Below are 16,701 nucleotides of genomic sequence, written 5' to 3'. Positions count from 1 at the left end.
TTCTCTTTTTTATTTTCATATTTTCACATATTTTTTTCATTTAATTCTTCCTCTCTCGCTCTCGCTCTATCTTTCTCTCTCTCACTATCTCTCTGTTTCATGATGATGTTCGCAATTGTCACTATTTTCGGTAGATTTCTTTACACACTGCCCGGAAGTAGATGGATGTAGTGTTTGCTACTCTGCGGGCAATAGAGGTTTTCTGCTGCTTCCCTCCCTTCGTGTGCCCTCCTGCACCCTCCCAGAACTCCTCTTAATATTGCTGTCCAACAGGAGGCGGGGGATGGCAAAAGGATCGACACGGAAAAGGAGTCACAGCTTGTGTTGTGATTGTGTCACTAACAAAAGATGGTTGGTTCCACTTTGTAACTTATCGGTAAAAGTAATTGTATGGTATCAGGGTGTTTTGTTTTAAAAGGTAGATAGTAGGTGTTTTAGCTAGTTAACGGTAGCACAGGATCTTCCTTGCTGTTGTTTAAAGCTTCCTCTCACAACAAAACACGAATCTTTCTTCTTCTTCTTAACAGTTTTCAATCTAAATACACGTTGTTTCCGTTTCGTACTTTTTTGTTCTTCCTTGTGTTTTTTTGTAGCGATGTAATTAGACTGTGTTTGTTTGTGTTACATTCTTCCTTTCTTCACTCTTTTTTATGATGTTGAGGTTCTGTGTACTTGTTTGTACACTGAGAAGGCAACAAACAGGGAAAAACAACATGGGAAAACCCATTCCTCGCGGGGAAGAACCGCGTTCCGGTGACTTCAAACCGAACCGCATCCAGTTCCGTTCATTTCAGCATCTAAACGCGCGGAAGGGACACGATCGCCGAAGCACATCCTGGATCTTCCACCGGAGGAACCTGCCTTGCCATAGAGCTTTCACGATATTCCTGTTTGTTCCTTCACATTTTGTTCCACGCATCACGCACGCTGCTTCTTCCTGGGGGGGTTGTTGATGGTGTTGTTGATGACACATGCGATGTTCGTTGTCAACGGCGTACGTGTGCGCGGATTTGATTTTGTTAATCGTCTTGTATTGGTGTGTGTGTGTCTTCTGTCTCTCTTTTTGTTATTATTTCCGGTCAACGCTAGAGCTGGATGTTAGCGAACCGACAAATGGTCACTCCCTATTTATATACAAAATACACCTTATGTGTGGGATTGTTGGACATAATGACCAGTTGGAGGAGTCACGCGACATCGGGACATTCCCGCGCTGCATTCCTCGCTCTCTCTTCCTTCTAACGTTGTTGTTGTTGTTGTCTCGTCTCAAAGATAACAAAGATGTTAGGCTGTATATCTTTTGTACGTATGTGTGTCGTCTTCCTGCCTTCTTCTTGATGTTCTTGTTTTCTTCTTCTTGACAGTTATGTTGTTGTTGTTGTTGTTGTTGTGCAATGGACAACCGTTCCCAGTCGGATAGTGAAAAAGCTAAACTGCTCTTAGAGCCCTTAAGGGTTCCGCGGACAGCTTAGTCTTATTCACCGCCAAACAATCGGGGGACACGGTGTCAATAGATCTCGATCTGATTTGATAATATAACAACTAATCTTCCTCTCTACAATACGGCCCCTAATGTTATTTTTTTCCATTCCCCACTCTGTCTGCTTCAGGTCTCTATAGAATTAATTCTCCCCCAGAGTACGGTTGCAGAAGGATATGCGCGGTCTGAATGGATGGTGGATTCGACCCACTCGCTTCTATACCGCAGCCGTATCTCTATATCTGATGTTTTAATGCTGTTACGTTGTTGTTCTCTCCCCCTAGCCTATTTGTAAATTGTCTCGTCTCGCGATTGTATTCTTTTCGTACTATGATGATGATTATATATGATCGATATTACTACAATAACCGTGTGTTGTTGTAAACGAACGCAATTGGTATCGTTTTGTTTGTTTCCCTTCCAATTTTTAGATGTTTTTAGTTTAATAAACCGTTTTCCTTTGATGTTCTGCAGACACGCGATGTTGTAGTTATTGTTTTGCCTGCCTAGTTTTCCCCATCTTGTGTTGGATTCATGTTTCGTTTCGTTTCAAATTTTTGCAATTTAATGTAACAAAAACCCCTGGTAAATTAAGCTCAATAATAGTATGTACCCGCTGTCCAACATTTGTTCCCGCGTAACGCTATTGCCACGGGATGTACTCACTACTCTGCTTCACAAACGCGCGCGCGCTGGCTTTGGCCTGTACTCCTCCCCTCCCTGTTCTATCCTTGGTTGGTTGTGAGGGTCTTTCCGGTACGTAAAACAAAAAAAAAAACTTGGCTAATACTCTTCTGTATTTTTTATCTGCGTGCGGCGGCCGCCACTTGGTTCTTCGCTAGCTCTTGTTAAAAAGTGTTGAAACGGAAACCAGATCACGCTGGCGAGGAGAAGGAGGTACTGCTTCCCTCCCTGTTTTTCCTTTAGCTGTTCTGTTCCTGAAACAAGCGCCAAACACACGCCGGAATTACCGCAGACGAGGTTCGACGAAGTTAGTAATTAAACGCAACATTCGGTGGTTTTGCTTGGTGATGGTAAACCCCGTTCAAGAAACAGGGGCCGGAAGAGAAGCCTTTATTCTCCTTCTCATCTCTCACCGGTTGGATCTACTGTGTGTACTTTCTTTACGTTTTTCCCTCTTTGCATATCTACCTTTTTTTTTGCAATGATGTTGTTGTTGTTGTTGGTTCGTGTGATGGTTTGTGATGGAAGCTTTTATCACAGACTCTCCAAAACAAAACACATTCCCCTTCATTCTCCATTTCGACGCGGCCCACACCAAGAAGAAGATGTTCTTTTCCATCGGCACACCGAGAGGGAGGAGGCCGGCACAGCAAGAAACTCTACACAGGAGATGCACAACAATGCGCCAATAGAAAGTGCTACCACTACAAAGCTTCGTAGAGTTGCGAAAACCTTTACATGATGTCCCTTTCCATACTCCCTCTGCCTTCATTTCCTGTGCAACAACAAGCCTCCTTTTACATGTACCTAAGCACAGCTACGTCTGTGTGTATGTGTGTCGGAGGTAAATGTCTGTGTGCCAGTGTGTGCTCACGCGTATTGTGTGTATGTGTGTATTAAGAGTGAGTGAGTTGGGAGTGTGGAAAATTTACATGTACATAAATTAAGTTTACAATTAAATACACATTATTTTACATAAATACAAATAGTCTTTTGTTTTAGTTCCGGAAGTTGTTTTCAGATTTTCATAATGTGCCGCCTGTTTTAAACAACCAACAGAGCGCGCGCGCACGCCGTGCCGAAGCCCCCCTGTTCCCCCGCCTTGATATCAAGTGGGATTGAGGGGTGTGTTAATGGGGCAACAACGTTTCCGGCATGTCGGAAGCGAACTCGGGGTCTCGGGTGAGCTTTGTTGTACGTTTGTATGTATTGAGGCTTAAACTGCTGTCGCAAGCAAGAAATGCAAACCAGTAGTGAGCGAGATACGCCAAAAACACAGGATGTTCCGACCATTTCGCTGCACCCGCTGCTGTATTACCTTTTTGAGACACCGCAGACCATTTGTGTTGTTGCTGTTGGGTTGTCACATTTAGGATGTTGGTTTTCTTCTGCTGTTGTTGTTTCTTTTGTTTTTACCCTAGGATGTAAATTATGTGTTGTTGTTTTAGGAATTGTGTTCAGCACCTGTGTTTTTGTACGCTGCGATCGGTGTTGATCTGAACGATGTCGTTTCGTTATGCAATGCGTTACGCATACACACACACGCCGCCCCCATCAGGTTGCTGTTGGGCTGATGGTGGTCGAAAGGTGTCCATGCCGGTCGCTGGCAAGTGTAGTCATAGTCTGCACTAGCCCATCGATGGTAATTGATGAGTGGCGTTCCAGTGGCGGACAAGGATCGAAGAAATACCTGCGATGATGATGATGATGTTGGTCTTGCTGTTGTTGTTGTTGTTGTTGTAGCATTGCATATTTCCCCTTCTGCCAGGCATTTCGTTTGATAGATCCGTGCTCGGTATCCACTGGGGACGCGCACAGCCACCGGAAACACGGGCACAACTCCCCCCGGCGGTGCGAACTAGCATCAGCGATGCTAATTTATTTCGTGTACAGGTAGATGGCGACGATCAGACCGTACAGACCCAACACTTCGGCGAAAATGAGGATCAGGATCATACCGACGAACAGTCGCGGCTGCTGGGCAGTACCACGGACACCGGCGTCACCGACGATACCGATGGCGAAACCGGCTGCCAAGCCCGAGAAACCGACGGCCAAACCAGCGCCGAGATGGATGAAGCCCCTGCAAATATCACCAAAGTTGGACGTTTTGTTAGCGTTAGCACGTAATTGCACAACGATGAAGTGTGTGTTTTTTTTTTTAATGCTTCCCCATGCCGTTTAGTCCTTAATTTTGTTCCATTTGCGTCGGACGTATTACTACATAAATATTGTGTGGTCTTACTCTGGGATGGAGTCGTTAACGAATTTGAAAACTTGTTCAATTTCGACTCCTTCCTTCCACCGTTAAATAAAAAAACTTTGAACATGTTTTGCTTCCTCCGTCTAGATTGCTCGTTTACTTATCCTTAACACTGTTCGCTACACTTTTTGTTTCAATTTCTTCATTCCCGAATGTTTGTCTACATTTATAAATTGAAGTTTTTTAACGCTTTTTTCTACTCTTTTTCAATGCATTGGTTTATAGTTTTCATATATTTTAGTGTAGGAATACTAAAAAAAAAATGTTCTCTCGATATTATGTAATTATTAACTGGTTCAACTAAAAAATATAATTTACTGCGAAGTAAAATTCAGATCATTTCCATATGTTTATTAAATTAATTCATAAATAAAATAATTTCATTCCATAAAAAAAACTTACATAAAATAATTATGGAATGTATTTTGAAATTTACGCACAATAAGATAAGTTTTTATCCTTCAAAATTGTGTTATTTCGAAAAAAAGAAATTTAAAAATCGAACTTCAAAATAGAATATCATTCTCGTCTCATTAATGACATGTAACACTGTAATATGGCCACTTTTCATTGCGTCTCACAACCAAATTAGCACATATGTTTAACATTAGTATGATGTGCACAAGGCTAGAGTGCTTTATTCTTCTAATTATAGTTACAGATTTCGTACTATTCTCCCACACGTTATCAGCTCCGCCGGCAATGCGCAAACTCCGAATACGAACATTCTCTTTCCGGCTCTCTCTCTCTCTCTATTTTCGTTCTCCTAATCAAAAGAAGTACCAACTGGAAAGCATAGAGCCTAGGGAGTTAAAGTTTGGCAAATACAAATATTTTTTCTAGTGCACTTCATAAATGTTAGCGCTAAGCGATAAAGCATAATAATGTTCCTACTTCCTCTTGGCATTTTTTGTCTTATTTTTGCTTATAAAAGGCAAACTCTTTTTTTGCGTGTAAAGGATGGAATGTATGTACTGATATACTTACTTGTACAGCGAGTATTTCGATGGCTCATCCAGAGAACCGGCGATAAGGACAGCGACGACCAGACCGTAGATGGCAATGATACCCGCCATGACAACGGGAATGATGGACTTCATGATCAACTCCGGACGCATCACCGACATGGCGGCAATACCGGTACCGGACTTGGCCGTACCATAGGCAGCGCCGAGAGCTGAAATTTGGAAAAGGAAAAATGGGATTGATGAGTATCACATCAAAACAGTGTAGAAATGCAAATGGAGTTGTAAGTGGGGAGGGATTCGCGAAGAATATGTATACATCTTACCACGGGCATGTTTCATGGTTGTCTGGAAGATATAAAAGCTTTCAACTATAAATAGTGCATCCCACACATGATTTGATTATTTGGCCATATCCTTTCCGTGTCACATGCCGCTCTCTTTTCCACCAATCTAAGCCTTTCAATGAACTATGAAGGATTCCGGATGTGAGACGGAGGATTCGTGAAGAGAGGGAAATACACAAGCAACGACCTACATCGCTCAATTTTCTTGTGCACCATACCATATCGTGTCATTTGCGCTGACACTAGGAAGAAAAGTTTAGTGCCAGCGGGATGGGATGTTGCTGTGCAAATGTAAATCATTTTTCAACCGCACGTGAGAAGTGCCAGGAAGATAGTGTTCGATCGATCATATCGGAAAAATGAGAACGACGAATGTATTGCTGCCGGGAGCAGGAGAATCTCGAATGATGAATATCAAATCCCCCGATTGTTCTCCGGTCGTCGTCAGCCTCGTACGGAAAGAGCCTCCTCCTACTCCGTGAAGAGCAGAAGGAGGTATGATGTTTCACAACTACATCTCCTCACACAACACTCGCGCGCACACCTTCCTTCGCGCACACAACGACGACAGCAAGCATCAGACGGACGATGTATAGGAATAGGGCTGATGATGCCCTTGTGCCGTCGCAAACACATTCGTGGCCTTTAAATTGAGCTGGACAACTTCAGCGGACGATCTCGCGGTGCTCCCCACGAATACATTCAATAACAGGGTTGCGGCCCCCACTTGGAACAGACGCCAGTGATAGCGCCGTCAAGAAAAAAAACCCCGATTGTATGATAACACACTCCATCATCATCACGGGGTGTTGTGTGCGTATAGTTCAATCATTCTGTTGCCTTCCAAATAGAGAAAACATTGAAACATGTCTGTTAGATGAAATTGAACATTTTGCTAGCAAATTTAAAAACATTTAAACATTTAATTAAACATTCCGCCTTTTGATAATGCTGACTACTGACGTGGGATTCCAGCGAGAGCCGGCTGGTAATTGTAGTTCGAATGGAATCAAAACGCGGTCACATGACGACATGCCGCGTTGGGCATTACGCATTGGGCTCACCACCACACCACGGGTTGCGGGTAGATGTGTGCGTGCGATGACGTTTTTTTTTTGTGTGTGCACCTCGCCCCACCACATTCCAACCGTCGCGATCACGTGAAGATCGTGTAGCAGAGCAGCGGTGCGATGTAAAAAAAAAGGTGCATCACCAACACAACAGGTGAGCGCACGGCCAATAATAATAACACAATCATCCAATGGAGGACCTGCCGATGGGGTGACGACGGAGGAGGAATAGCGTGCATAGCATAGTATGGAACTAACGCCACCATCACCAACACTATTGGGTGGCAATCACGACCGTTTTCGCGAGGTTTCGCAATGGGAGGTAGGTAGTGCGCGGGTTGCTTTGGCCAAAGCCAGTGCACTGGCTGGAGGAAGTGATGATGTTTGCCGTTCACATGATCAACTTTACTTGGGGGCAGCAGCAGCGTGACGGTCGTCGCGTATCGGTCATATGACACACCGCATTACGCCCATATCATCCAACAGACGGAAGAAGAAGCGAAAAAAAGCTGAACTTATGCTGGTCGGGCTGGCTCTGTGTGAGGTTCATCGATAAGGCCTCTTTTCTAATGGAGACACGGCCGACAGTCGTGTACATGTTTGCGTACAAACGCAAGAGACACCAACACTACGCGCGTACACGGGGTTGCGCTGAATGAATGACAGGACTGTCTTCAAATGGTGCTGAATCATAGCGCTTGAATGCGCGAACGGCAGACTGACCAGCAAAACAAGAAAGCCTCAGCTAAATGGTTAATGGTTTCAGTTTAGCTGGTGAACATTATTAATTTCTACGTAATTTCTATTTCATAATGCATGAATGATTTAAAGGAATTTACTAAGTTAAAGCATATGTGAATCAATTTGTCATTAAATTTACTTTTTTCCCAAAATAATGTTCTCTCTAAGACGGTGAGCACATTTAGTTGTATATCATGTTAATATTGTAAACAAAATTGTATATCACTGCAACGTTTGTATCTTTTGCGTTTTTCATTAATTTAAAAAGGAAACAAAAAAAAAAGAATCTAAACTGAGAGAGGCACACTCCATGCGAGAGATTGTTACAGAGAGACGCAATCTTCTGCTGGGAGGAAAAATCGATAATCCTCTTCTCATCCTACGCGTTTCTGCAGACCATGCTGAAGGAACATAGCATATCCTTCGCCGTTTTCACCAAACTATTTCCCATTTGAGTTTTGTGGCCAACAATACTTATTCAATGGACACACACGGCCTGAATCACTGTTGCGCAAACGGCTCATGGATGTAAAGTAGAAAAAAGCCCATTGGTGTGAACAAGAAGTTGGGATTGGTGGGGATAGTCGACCATGTGACAGCGATAATCACCCCCGTAATGAGAATGAGGCTGTCCGGATGGTTGGAACTAGCTATTTCCCTCTCGGAAACGTATAAAAAAATTTAAAAAAAATCGAATTTATATTCAAAAGGCAACCAGAGAACCGAATCAATAATTCTCTTTGCTCGAGCAGGAAGTGAAAATGTAATTAAATTTCACTTACACGACCATGGTCAAACCACGGCAAAACACCTTCCTCTTCTTCAGGTCATGTGGGTAGGTAATGTGTCTCGTGATGCCCTCACGCGGTTAACAGCGCAAGAATGACCCCTGAAAGTATGCAAATTGGGCTTTTGGGGTTTGCTTGCAGGGTTGTCTCGCGGTACTCGAGGGCAGCTTCCAAAAAGGCCGACAGCTTCGTCGGCCACACTCTGTGGCTGTGCATAATTAATGGAAAATGTTTTCCAGATAGCCTAAAGCTCACTACAAGTGCACGAGAGTGTGGCTGTGTGTGCGTGCGCGTGGGTTTGTTGCGAGAGAATTCACATGGTTTCTCTGCTCTCGGGGCAGCAAAGCTAGTCCGTATATCGTAGTAGTCCTTGGCCCCAAAATCAATAATAATCCCAAGCATCGGGAAAAGGCAGCTTTTTAGTAAACTTTGTGAAGTTTTGCTCTCTTAGCTCTCCTTCTCTCGCTCGCTCTCTTCTTCACTTCACCTAGCAAACACCTTAGCAAACCTAAAGGATTGTGTGTGTGTGTGTTACAAACTTTCCCCATCTGCGGTTTACCTTTATGGAGACACAGCACGCGCGTTAAGGGAAGCTAACATATTCTTCTTTTCGTTCTTGCTCTGTTTCCTTTGCGTGTGCGTTGATAGTACCATCACCATACTGCTACTACTACCATTTTAGACCCGTGTACGCGCTATGCTAAATTGCATCGACTCTTACGCACTTTCTGCAAGTACGGAGGATGTGGTTATCTTCCTTTTCTCGCTCACGCTTGCTGGCCCTGTATCGGCACCAGGTATCACCCGCAAAAGGTGTGTAGTAACACCGTCATTGGGCATCGGGAGACAATAAAGGCAGGAAAATCATTCAAATCATTTTCACAAACTCTTTGTCCAAAAAAAAAAAACAAAGGGTTCCTCTTTCTGTTTGAGGCAATTCCTTTCGTATCGGCAAAATGACGACACTTTCTTCTACAATTTCATTCCCCCTAAATTGCTGCAAAAATCGGGTGGCTGGTCTCCATTATCGATGGTCCTGTTTCTTTTTCCATTTTGTAAGGGCTGTGCCTTTTTCTCTCCACAATAATTCATTCTCTTTCGAGCTAAAACGGAAGGCAAGGGAAGGAACATCATGATCCGCGCAAAAAAACGAAAAGTGGTCACGAGGGCACTTGCGCGCACACACACACACGCACACACATCTGTAGAGAGAGAGATACACATATACACATACACATACACATACAATCCAATATGCACATACACACACACACACACACATAACACATAACGTACACGCACACAGTCACGAGGGGGTTGGAGGGCTCACATGACACGGGGCGCTGGTTTCGCGTACGGAAGACGGAGCAGACATTGACTTTAAATTTTGCAAAAGAAACGGAGAGATGTTGGATTTTTCCACCGCTTCAGGTGATTTTTCGCCACAACCAGCATCGTAGGGTCACGAAAATCCAGTGATTACAGAGACACAACAGGGTGCAACAAGGGCTGCTGGTCGCAGTGATGGTGGTGGTGGTAGGAAGGGAGCGAATTGGGAAACCATTGTGCGTTTTCTTACCGCTGAAAATGATAGCAGCTGCTGCGCCCATCACTCCGAAGAAGGGCGAGTAGACGGGGTTTTCTTCCGGCAGGGCCATTGCTGTGTTTTTGGCTGTTTTGTTTTAAGGGGGTTGTTACTTTTCACCGAACCGTGTCGTTTTCCTTCAGAAGCGCAGCTCTTACTGATCACTTCGTACTGCTGCTGCTGCTGCTGCTGCTCGGTGTTGATGACACACACACACTCAAGGAGAGAGAGACACTCGGGAGAGATGACCAACACGACACACTCGCTGAGAATGTCAAGGAAGAATGAAAAAAATTTGCCCACACCCGCGGGTATATATAAACGGGGGCGTGCCGAACATGGCCGATGTGGGCCGAAACCGGCCCGACTTCGATTATCCGTGCCCGCACGTTCGAACTGTCAAACTACCGTGGGGACTTGGAAAATTGCACTTTTTAGTTGGAAGTAGAGTGATAATTATTTCAAATGGAGAGCATAATTTTAAGAAATGAGAATAAATAACTATTGCAACGCATTATGTATGAAATTGCGTCCAATTTTAGGTGCATTTGAATGAATGGTCAATCGTTGTAACGGATTTCGAACAACCATTTTTAAAACTTACCAAGATGTATACAGTATATTTGAATTTCAATCGTTTTTGAGATAAAAAAAACTCCGAAACAAAGACAACAAAAATGTTTGAAAAGTACAATTTTTAGGAAAAAAAACTCTTCTTCTAATGCAACACCATACAAAGCTTTCAAAATGTTTTTATCTTCCGTCGATTTATAAAGATCAACTTTTTCTAGCGATGTGCAAAGGCCATTGACGACAAACCGTACGATTCTTTTCTTCGGTGGTGGTTTTGTAATATGTAGATCCCTCACGTTACCTCATTAGCGGGTTATCAAGTACAGTACATCGCCGATCTATACTACTCCAGCACTCCCCCAGCAGCCCCCAAATGCCAGAACTTTGCTTGATCTGCTACAGCGAACCCGAACCGTTTCCGACCATCTGCAAACGGTTGCCCCGCCATGACGACATCGTGATTAATAAGAATGTCATGATATACCCGGCAAGGTTCTGTCGGGGAAGAAAACAAGGCCGAAAGGTGTAAAACACCATCCAAGCACCTGGTTTCTTCTTTTTGTTAAAGCAACTTTCCTATCACGCACGCAAACTGGCATTTTTTCCCAACCACCCACCCACCCCGGGGCTGGAGGAAGATAATCATCTGCCCCGACGATGGGGCTAAAAACGCGTAAGGGTTGGTGCGGCCGGACGATACGCGCATCACATGGCGATTACGTAGAAGAAATCTCCAACGTTGTTAGCGGTTACCATCATATGACCAGCGAACGGTATGTGTGGTGTGTGTGTGCGTATGTATGTTTGATTAGATACAGATGCAGTTCCGATGGTTACTCTCTATTTGATGACTTTTTACTTTATACGAGACAATTTTTTGGAGTTGTAAAATGAATTTCAGAAATTGAAACAGATTTTCTTTGTAATTATTAAAGTTTTGTAACATTTAAATTCTACACGGTCGTATTTAGCCAAGGAATAAAGACCACAGCGCAGTACACCATGTGATTGGGCGCACACACACGCTCTATTTAAATAGCCTGGATTAATGCTAAGACTGTTACGCGTTGCACTGAAGATAGTGGATCCCGTCTTGCGTTTGCGCGAATCTGAAGCAGTGGAGCAGCTTACTGGATGGATTTAGCTTACATGCAATGTTGATTTCTGTTACATTTTCTTCCCTAAACTGTTTTCTCATTCTTAAAATAGTTCCATTGTATCAAAAAGTCATCAACAATGAACAACATTCTTCGATTGGTATTATCACAAAAAAGGAAGAATTGTACCGTTATTGTGTACAATACGAGTGGGGTAGATATTAACGGGTAAGTGACACTTTGTACCTTATCAGCGCTGCTCCTTCGCATGGGATCTATTTTTCTTTTTTTTATCAGGCGAAACCACGTGCTAGAAAGGCAACGATTCGGCCTCGTTAGTGTGCACCGTTCATGTGTCGCCAGACGGACCATTTGATGTTTCACTTTAGTGTAGCATTGGTCATGGGTTGGAGAGGTCGGTAGCCGTTTTATTTTCTCCATTTTTTTAATGTAACAGGAGCAAAGAAATGGCATTTTATTGAAAAAAATACTTTTCATATGAAAATTAAGCGTGCCTTGACGTTATCAATCCCTCTTTCTATGGGTTTGATGTGGAATTTACTCTCAAAAAATAAGATTTACTTGTTTTCAAGGATATGCCAAATTATGTAAACCGTCCCCGACCGTTCTCAATCAATAAACTTTTTTTTCACCACCTCATTGCACCATTTTTGTTCGAACCATACCATTTTAAAGAGCTTTATTTTAACAGCACCACATCTCGTCGTATCACCTAGCCTTAAATGAAACAGTAAACAGTGCGAGTGGGCGGTGGCCTAGTGCCCTTATCCCCCACTAATGCTTATCAAGTACCTTTTGCAGCAGATCGTTCATGCTCGTCAGCAGCATGCGCGGATCGTCCACCAAACCGGCGCCCACCATCGCGTTCGAGAACAGCTGCTTGGCCAGCAGTTCGGCCAGTTCCGGATCGCTACTCGTTAGTTTGTGTAGCTTCTTAATGATGGGATGTCTGTAATGGAAAAAAGGAAAAGATTATGATAAAACAGGCCAAAATTCAAAACAAACTGCACCGGTTGGGGCCACTTACTTGGGATTGATTTCAAACTGCGGCTGCAACAGTGCGTAACGGTTCTCTTCGCTAATGTTGTGGCTCTGCGTTTTGATAAAGTGCCGGGCAGCGGCCATCTCCTCCACCGTCACCACACACGGATGCGTATCGAGCTTGCCGGTCGTCTTCACGTTCGACACCTTGCCGGTAAGTTTGTCCTTCAGCCACGGCAGCAGCTCATCGATTTGCGTTTTCAGCAGCGAACCTTCGATCAGCCCGTCCGCATCCTTCCCATCGGTCGACGCATCCGAACGGCGCATCTCCTTCTCCACCGACACCAAATTCTTGCCCAAATACATGCCGAGCTGCATCAGCACCAGCTCATCGTACGCTTCGTAACAGAACAGCACCTCGATGCCACGCTTCTTCAGCGACTCATAGTACGGGGAAGCTTCCGCCAGGGTACGATTCGGCGCGGCTAGATAGTAGATATCCTTCTGGCCTTCCGCCTGCCGCTGGCAGTACTCGGGCAGCGATACCGTCCGGTTCGGTTCCTTGCTCGTTTCGAACCGCAGCAGCTTGGCGATCTCTTCCTTTTCCTGCTGCTCCTGGCTGGTCACGATGCCTTCCTTTAGGAAGAGCCCGTAGTCTTTGTAGAACTTGTCGTAGCTTTCCGGTTCCTTTTGCGAGCGGTCGTGCAGGAAGCGCAGCGTGCGGTTCGTTAGCGCCGTGCGCAGCTTCCGAATGAGCGCACTGTTTTGCAGCAGCTCGCGGCTCAGATTGAGCGGAATGTCTTCCGAATCGACGACGCCCTTCAGGAAGCGTAGCCACTTGGGCAGCAGGTTCTCCGTCTTGGATTGGATCAGAACTTTGCGCGTGTACAGGGCCACACCGCCGTCCGCATCGCGCGACATCTCGAACAGGCCCGGCTTACCTTCGGGGAAGTACAGCAGCGCCCGAATGCTGAGCGGAACGTCCGTTTTGTAGTGCAGCGTAAAGCGGGGCGTGTCGAACGTGTTGCCCACGAACCGGTAGAACTCGTTGTGCTGCTCGGGCGTCACCTGCTTCGGTTCCATCAGCCAGATCGGCTGGATCTGGTTCGCCTGCTTGCCGTTCAAGAAGATGGGACTGCCCACGAAGTTGCTGTAGCGCCGGATCACCTCCCGGATCCGGTCCTCGTCCGCAAACTCCCGACAGTCCGCCTTCAGATGGATCACAATCTTGGTGCCGATGGCCACATTCTCTGCCTCCTGAATTTCGAACGTACCCGAACCATCGGACGACCACTTGAGGCCGGGCGCACCGGCCCGGGACGAGCGGGTGTACACGTCCACCCGATCCGCTACCATGAACGCCGAGTAAAACCCAACGCCAAACTGGCCGATAATGTTTTGCACGTTTTCCTGCGTTCCGCGCCCACTCTCCTTCAGCTGCTCCATGAACTGTTTCGAGCCGGATCGGGCAATGGTGCCGAGATTGGCAACCAGCTCTTCCCGCGTCATCCCGATGCCGGTGTCCTGGATCGTTAGCTGACGGTCCTGCTTGTTCGTGCCGATGTGTATTTCGAGCGATCGGTCCGCTTCCGCGAATTCACCCGTCTCACCATCGCTGGCCGCGCCGGTGGATGTTTGCACGAGAAAGCGGAACTTTTCCAGCGCATCGCTAGCGTTCGATACGAGCTCCCGGACAAACACCTCCTTGTCGGAGTAGAGCGAACGGGCCACGATGTCGAGCAGCATGCGCGTTTCCGCCTGGAACTCGTGCTTGTCGCTCGTCCCAACTGCTTTCTCTTGGTCGCGTATAATCGTGTGATATCCTTCTTCCGCCACCTTGGTGCTCAGTGTCCGGTGGGCGGAAAGCCACGATCGCTGCGGCTGTTGATGCACTGCAATGAGGGTAGATGTTATCAGTTTATTAATCAGTTTCAATAAGCAAAACAATTGCGTAACAATACTCCTTCCGGTGGTTCTGGAAAACTCTCCCCTATTTACCTTGTCCGAGGGTGGCCCATGCCGATTGAGGACCACCGGTAGCCGGCAGCAAACATCTGGCAAGCGTTGTAGACGGCCTAATTAGCCGGCCGACGCGCAGTAATCCGTTAACAACGCTCATTGTTAACAAACCGGCGAAATAAACAATTCACACCCGCAATCTCTGAAGATCAGACTTCGTATAGCTTGCGAGCACGCGATTTCTGACATTCTGAAGCAGCGATTCCACGATTGACTAGGAGAAAAAGAGAAAGAAAATATATATTGATTAAATTTCATTGTACATTGAGGTGCGAGTGTAGATATCGTTAATTACATGTTTAAAATATCATGCTATGGGTTTATTATAAATTCTTAACGATAAAGCAATATAAACTTGTATTAAATGCATGTCATCCGTGCGACCATCTGTGTGAATGTCATTTACGATTCAAACCAGCAACTGTCATTTGTCGTTTGTTGACATTTCACCCGGCATGTTTACCAAAATAAACACAAAGCACCACAAACACGTGCATTTTCCTGCACTCTACACTCGTTCCTCCTGCAGCATTCGAAATGGGTGGCGTAAAGAACAGAAATAAAGTGAAACTACCAGTACCCAAAGCGAAACAGAAGAAAGCTGTCGACAAATGGCAGAAGGACAAAGGCAAGGGTGCTGTCGGCCCAAAGAAACAGGGAAAGCTAATGCCGACTGTTGCCGACCCGGACAGCAAAGCGCCATCCCGCAGGCCAATCGTGTTCGTGTCCCCGAAGCCCGCCGATGAACCATCGTCCGATGAAGGGGACGTATCGGAGGAAGAACAGGACGAACCAGAGGAGTCGGTCCCATCGAAACTGCCCGTCCTGGAGCCCGTTCCGACCGACGTGCCCGATCCGCAGCTGGAGCCAAACAAAATAAAACTACTCAAACCGCTGATCGGGTACTTCTACAACGGGGATCAGATGTCGCTGAAGCTAAGCTTCGAACAGGCCGGGCTGCTGCTCAAGCCGGACTACGACGAGAAGACGCGCGTGTTTCGGTTCCGGGTCGATATGAGGGAAATCTGCCGCGCGGAGGGTGAAAAGAACGAGGCACATACGATAGCGCGCGAAAAGCTGGTACAGATTGTCCGGTACTACTGTTACTGTGTGAAGGTAAGTGTGCCGTTTAACGCTTCCAGTGTGATGAAGTAATTTCCCTGCTTTTTTCCGATTGCAGCGAGTGAAGGAGTATCACACACGGAGGAAAATTTTCTACACCCGACCACCGAAGATGGCAGTGCAGGCGCAGAAAGATCAGAAAAAGATCCCGGAACAGAACGTCGGGTTTCAGATGCTGCAGAAGCAGGGCTGGAATCCGGGCTCGGCGCTCGGCATGTCGATGGAAGGTATCCTCGAGCCGATCGTGGCGAAGAAACGCAAGGAAAAGAGTGGTCTCGGCGTGGAGGATGCCGTCGCGCCGGATGGGACGGAGGAGAAGGTGAAGATTCCGATCGAAGCGTTCTACCTGCTGCTGAAACAGTATGCCGGCGTCAATGCACTGTACGATATAGTGTTTAGCTCGCAGTTTTCCAAGCACCAGGTGGCCAAGTTGAAAAGGTTAGTCAGGCGGTTCTTTGTTTTCTACAATTAAATATGATGATAAACTCATATTATTTCCCCCTTTCGAAACGCTTGTTCAGCTTCGCCATGTCGCTGAAACTGCTTCCACAGATGATTGGAACGAATAAGAAGAAGCTTGTGGTAAGCCGACCGCTAACGATCAAGGAGATCAAGGAGGGCGTCATGAAGGGACATTCGGATCTGTGCGCCAAGTACGTGGTGATACCACCGGCCGCTGGTATCCCGGAAGAGGACAAGATGTTGGCTTAATTCGGGTGGCAAATGTCGCGAGTTTAGGTTGAGCAAGTGAGAGAAAAAGTAATTGCATTCTTCGTTGAAAAATAGAAGTTGTTCCATGGAACAAACAAACCTATCTGTTTCATCTACAAAGCGCTTATTGAAGCAATCACGACTACACCCCATGGACGTTTCTCATATCGGTAATATATTTTCAATAGTTTCATATTGTTTAAACATACTGATACAATGCTTTGTTCTTCTCCACTTCATCCACTTTGCCCCCT

General features: G+C 45.7%; 3 protein-coding genes across 3 annotated transcripts; 1 reads left to right on the top strand and 2 right to left on the bottom strand.

Annotated features, from left to right (window-relative positions):
- Positions 1–44: 44 nt before the first annotated feature.
- Positions 45–10,223, bottom strand: LOC121598357 (V-type proton ATPase 16 kDa proteolipid subunit). The gene is made up of 3 exons (XM_041925052.1): positions 9,918–10,223; positions 5,415–5,604; positions 45–4,247 (listed from the first exon to the last, which is right to left on the bottom strand). The coding sequence occupies exons 1-3, from the start codon at positions 9,994–9,996 to the stop codon at positions 4,043–4,045; spliced, it is 474 nt and encodes a 157-aa protein (XP_041780986.1). The 5' UTR covers positions 9,997–10,223; the 3' UTR covers positions 45–4,042.
- Positions 10,224–12,261: 2,038 nt separating this feature from the next.
- Positions 12,262–14,802, bottom strand: LOC121599798 (heat shock protein 75 kDa, mitochondrial). Its single transcript, XM_041927868.1, has 3 exons — positions 14,594–14,802; positions 12,642–14,487; positions 12,262–12,563 (listed from the first exon to the last, which is right to left on the bottom strand). Exons 1-3 carry the CDS (start codon positions 14,712–14,714, stop codon positions 12,389–12,391), a joined length of 2,142 nt encoding a protein of 713 aa, XP_041783802.1. The 5' UTR covers positions 14,715–14,802; the 3' UTR covers positions 12,262–12,388.
- A 279-nt stretch (positions 14,803–15,081) lies between these two features.
- On the top strand, positions 15,082–16,546 carry LOC121600200. Its single transcript, XM_041928614.1, has 3 exons — positions 15,082–15,730; positions 15,795–16,174; positions 16,258–16,546. Exons 1-3 carry the CDS (start codon positions 15,152–15,154, stop codon positions 16,445–16,447), a joined length of 1,149 nt encoding a protein of 382 aa, XP_041784548.1. The 5' UTR covers positions 15,082–15,151; the 3' UTR covers positions 16,448–16,546.
- Positions 16,547–16,701: the final 155 nt, after the last annotated feature.

This window comes from Anopheles merus, chromosome 3L (assembly GCF_017562075.2).
Source record: "Anopheles merus strain MAF chromosome 3L, AmerM5.1, whole genome shotgun sequence".
In the NCBI taxonomy this organism is placed as follows: domain Eukaryota; kingdom Metazoa; phylum Arthropoda; class Insecta; order Diptera; family Culicidae; genus Anopheles; species Anopheles merus.
This window is presented reverse-complemented; position numbering and strand designations above follow the sequence as displayed.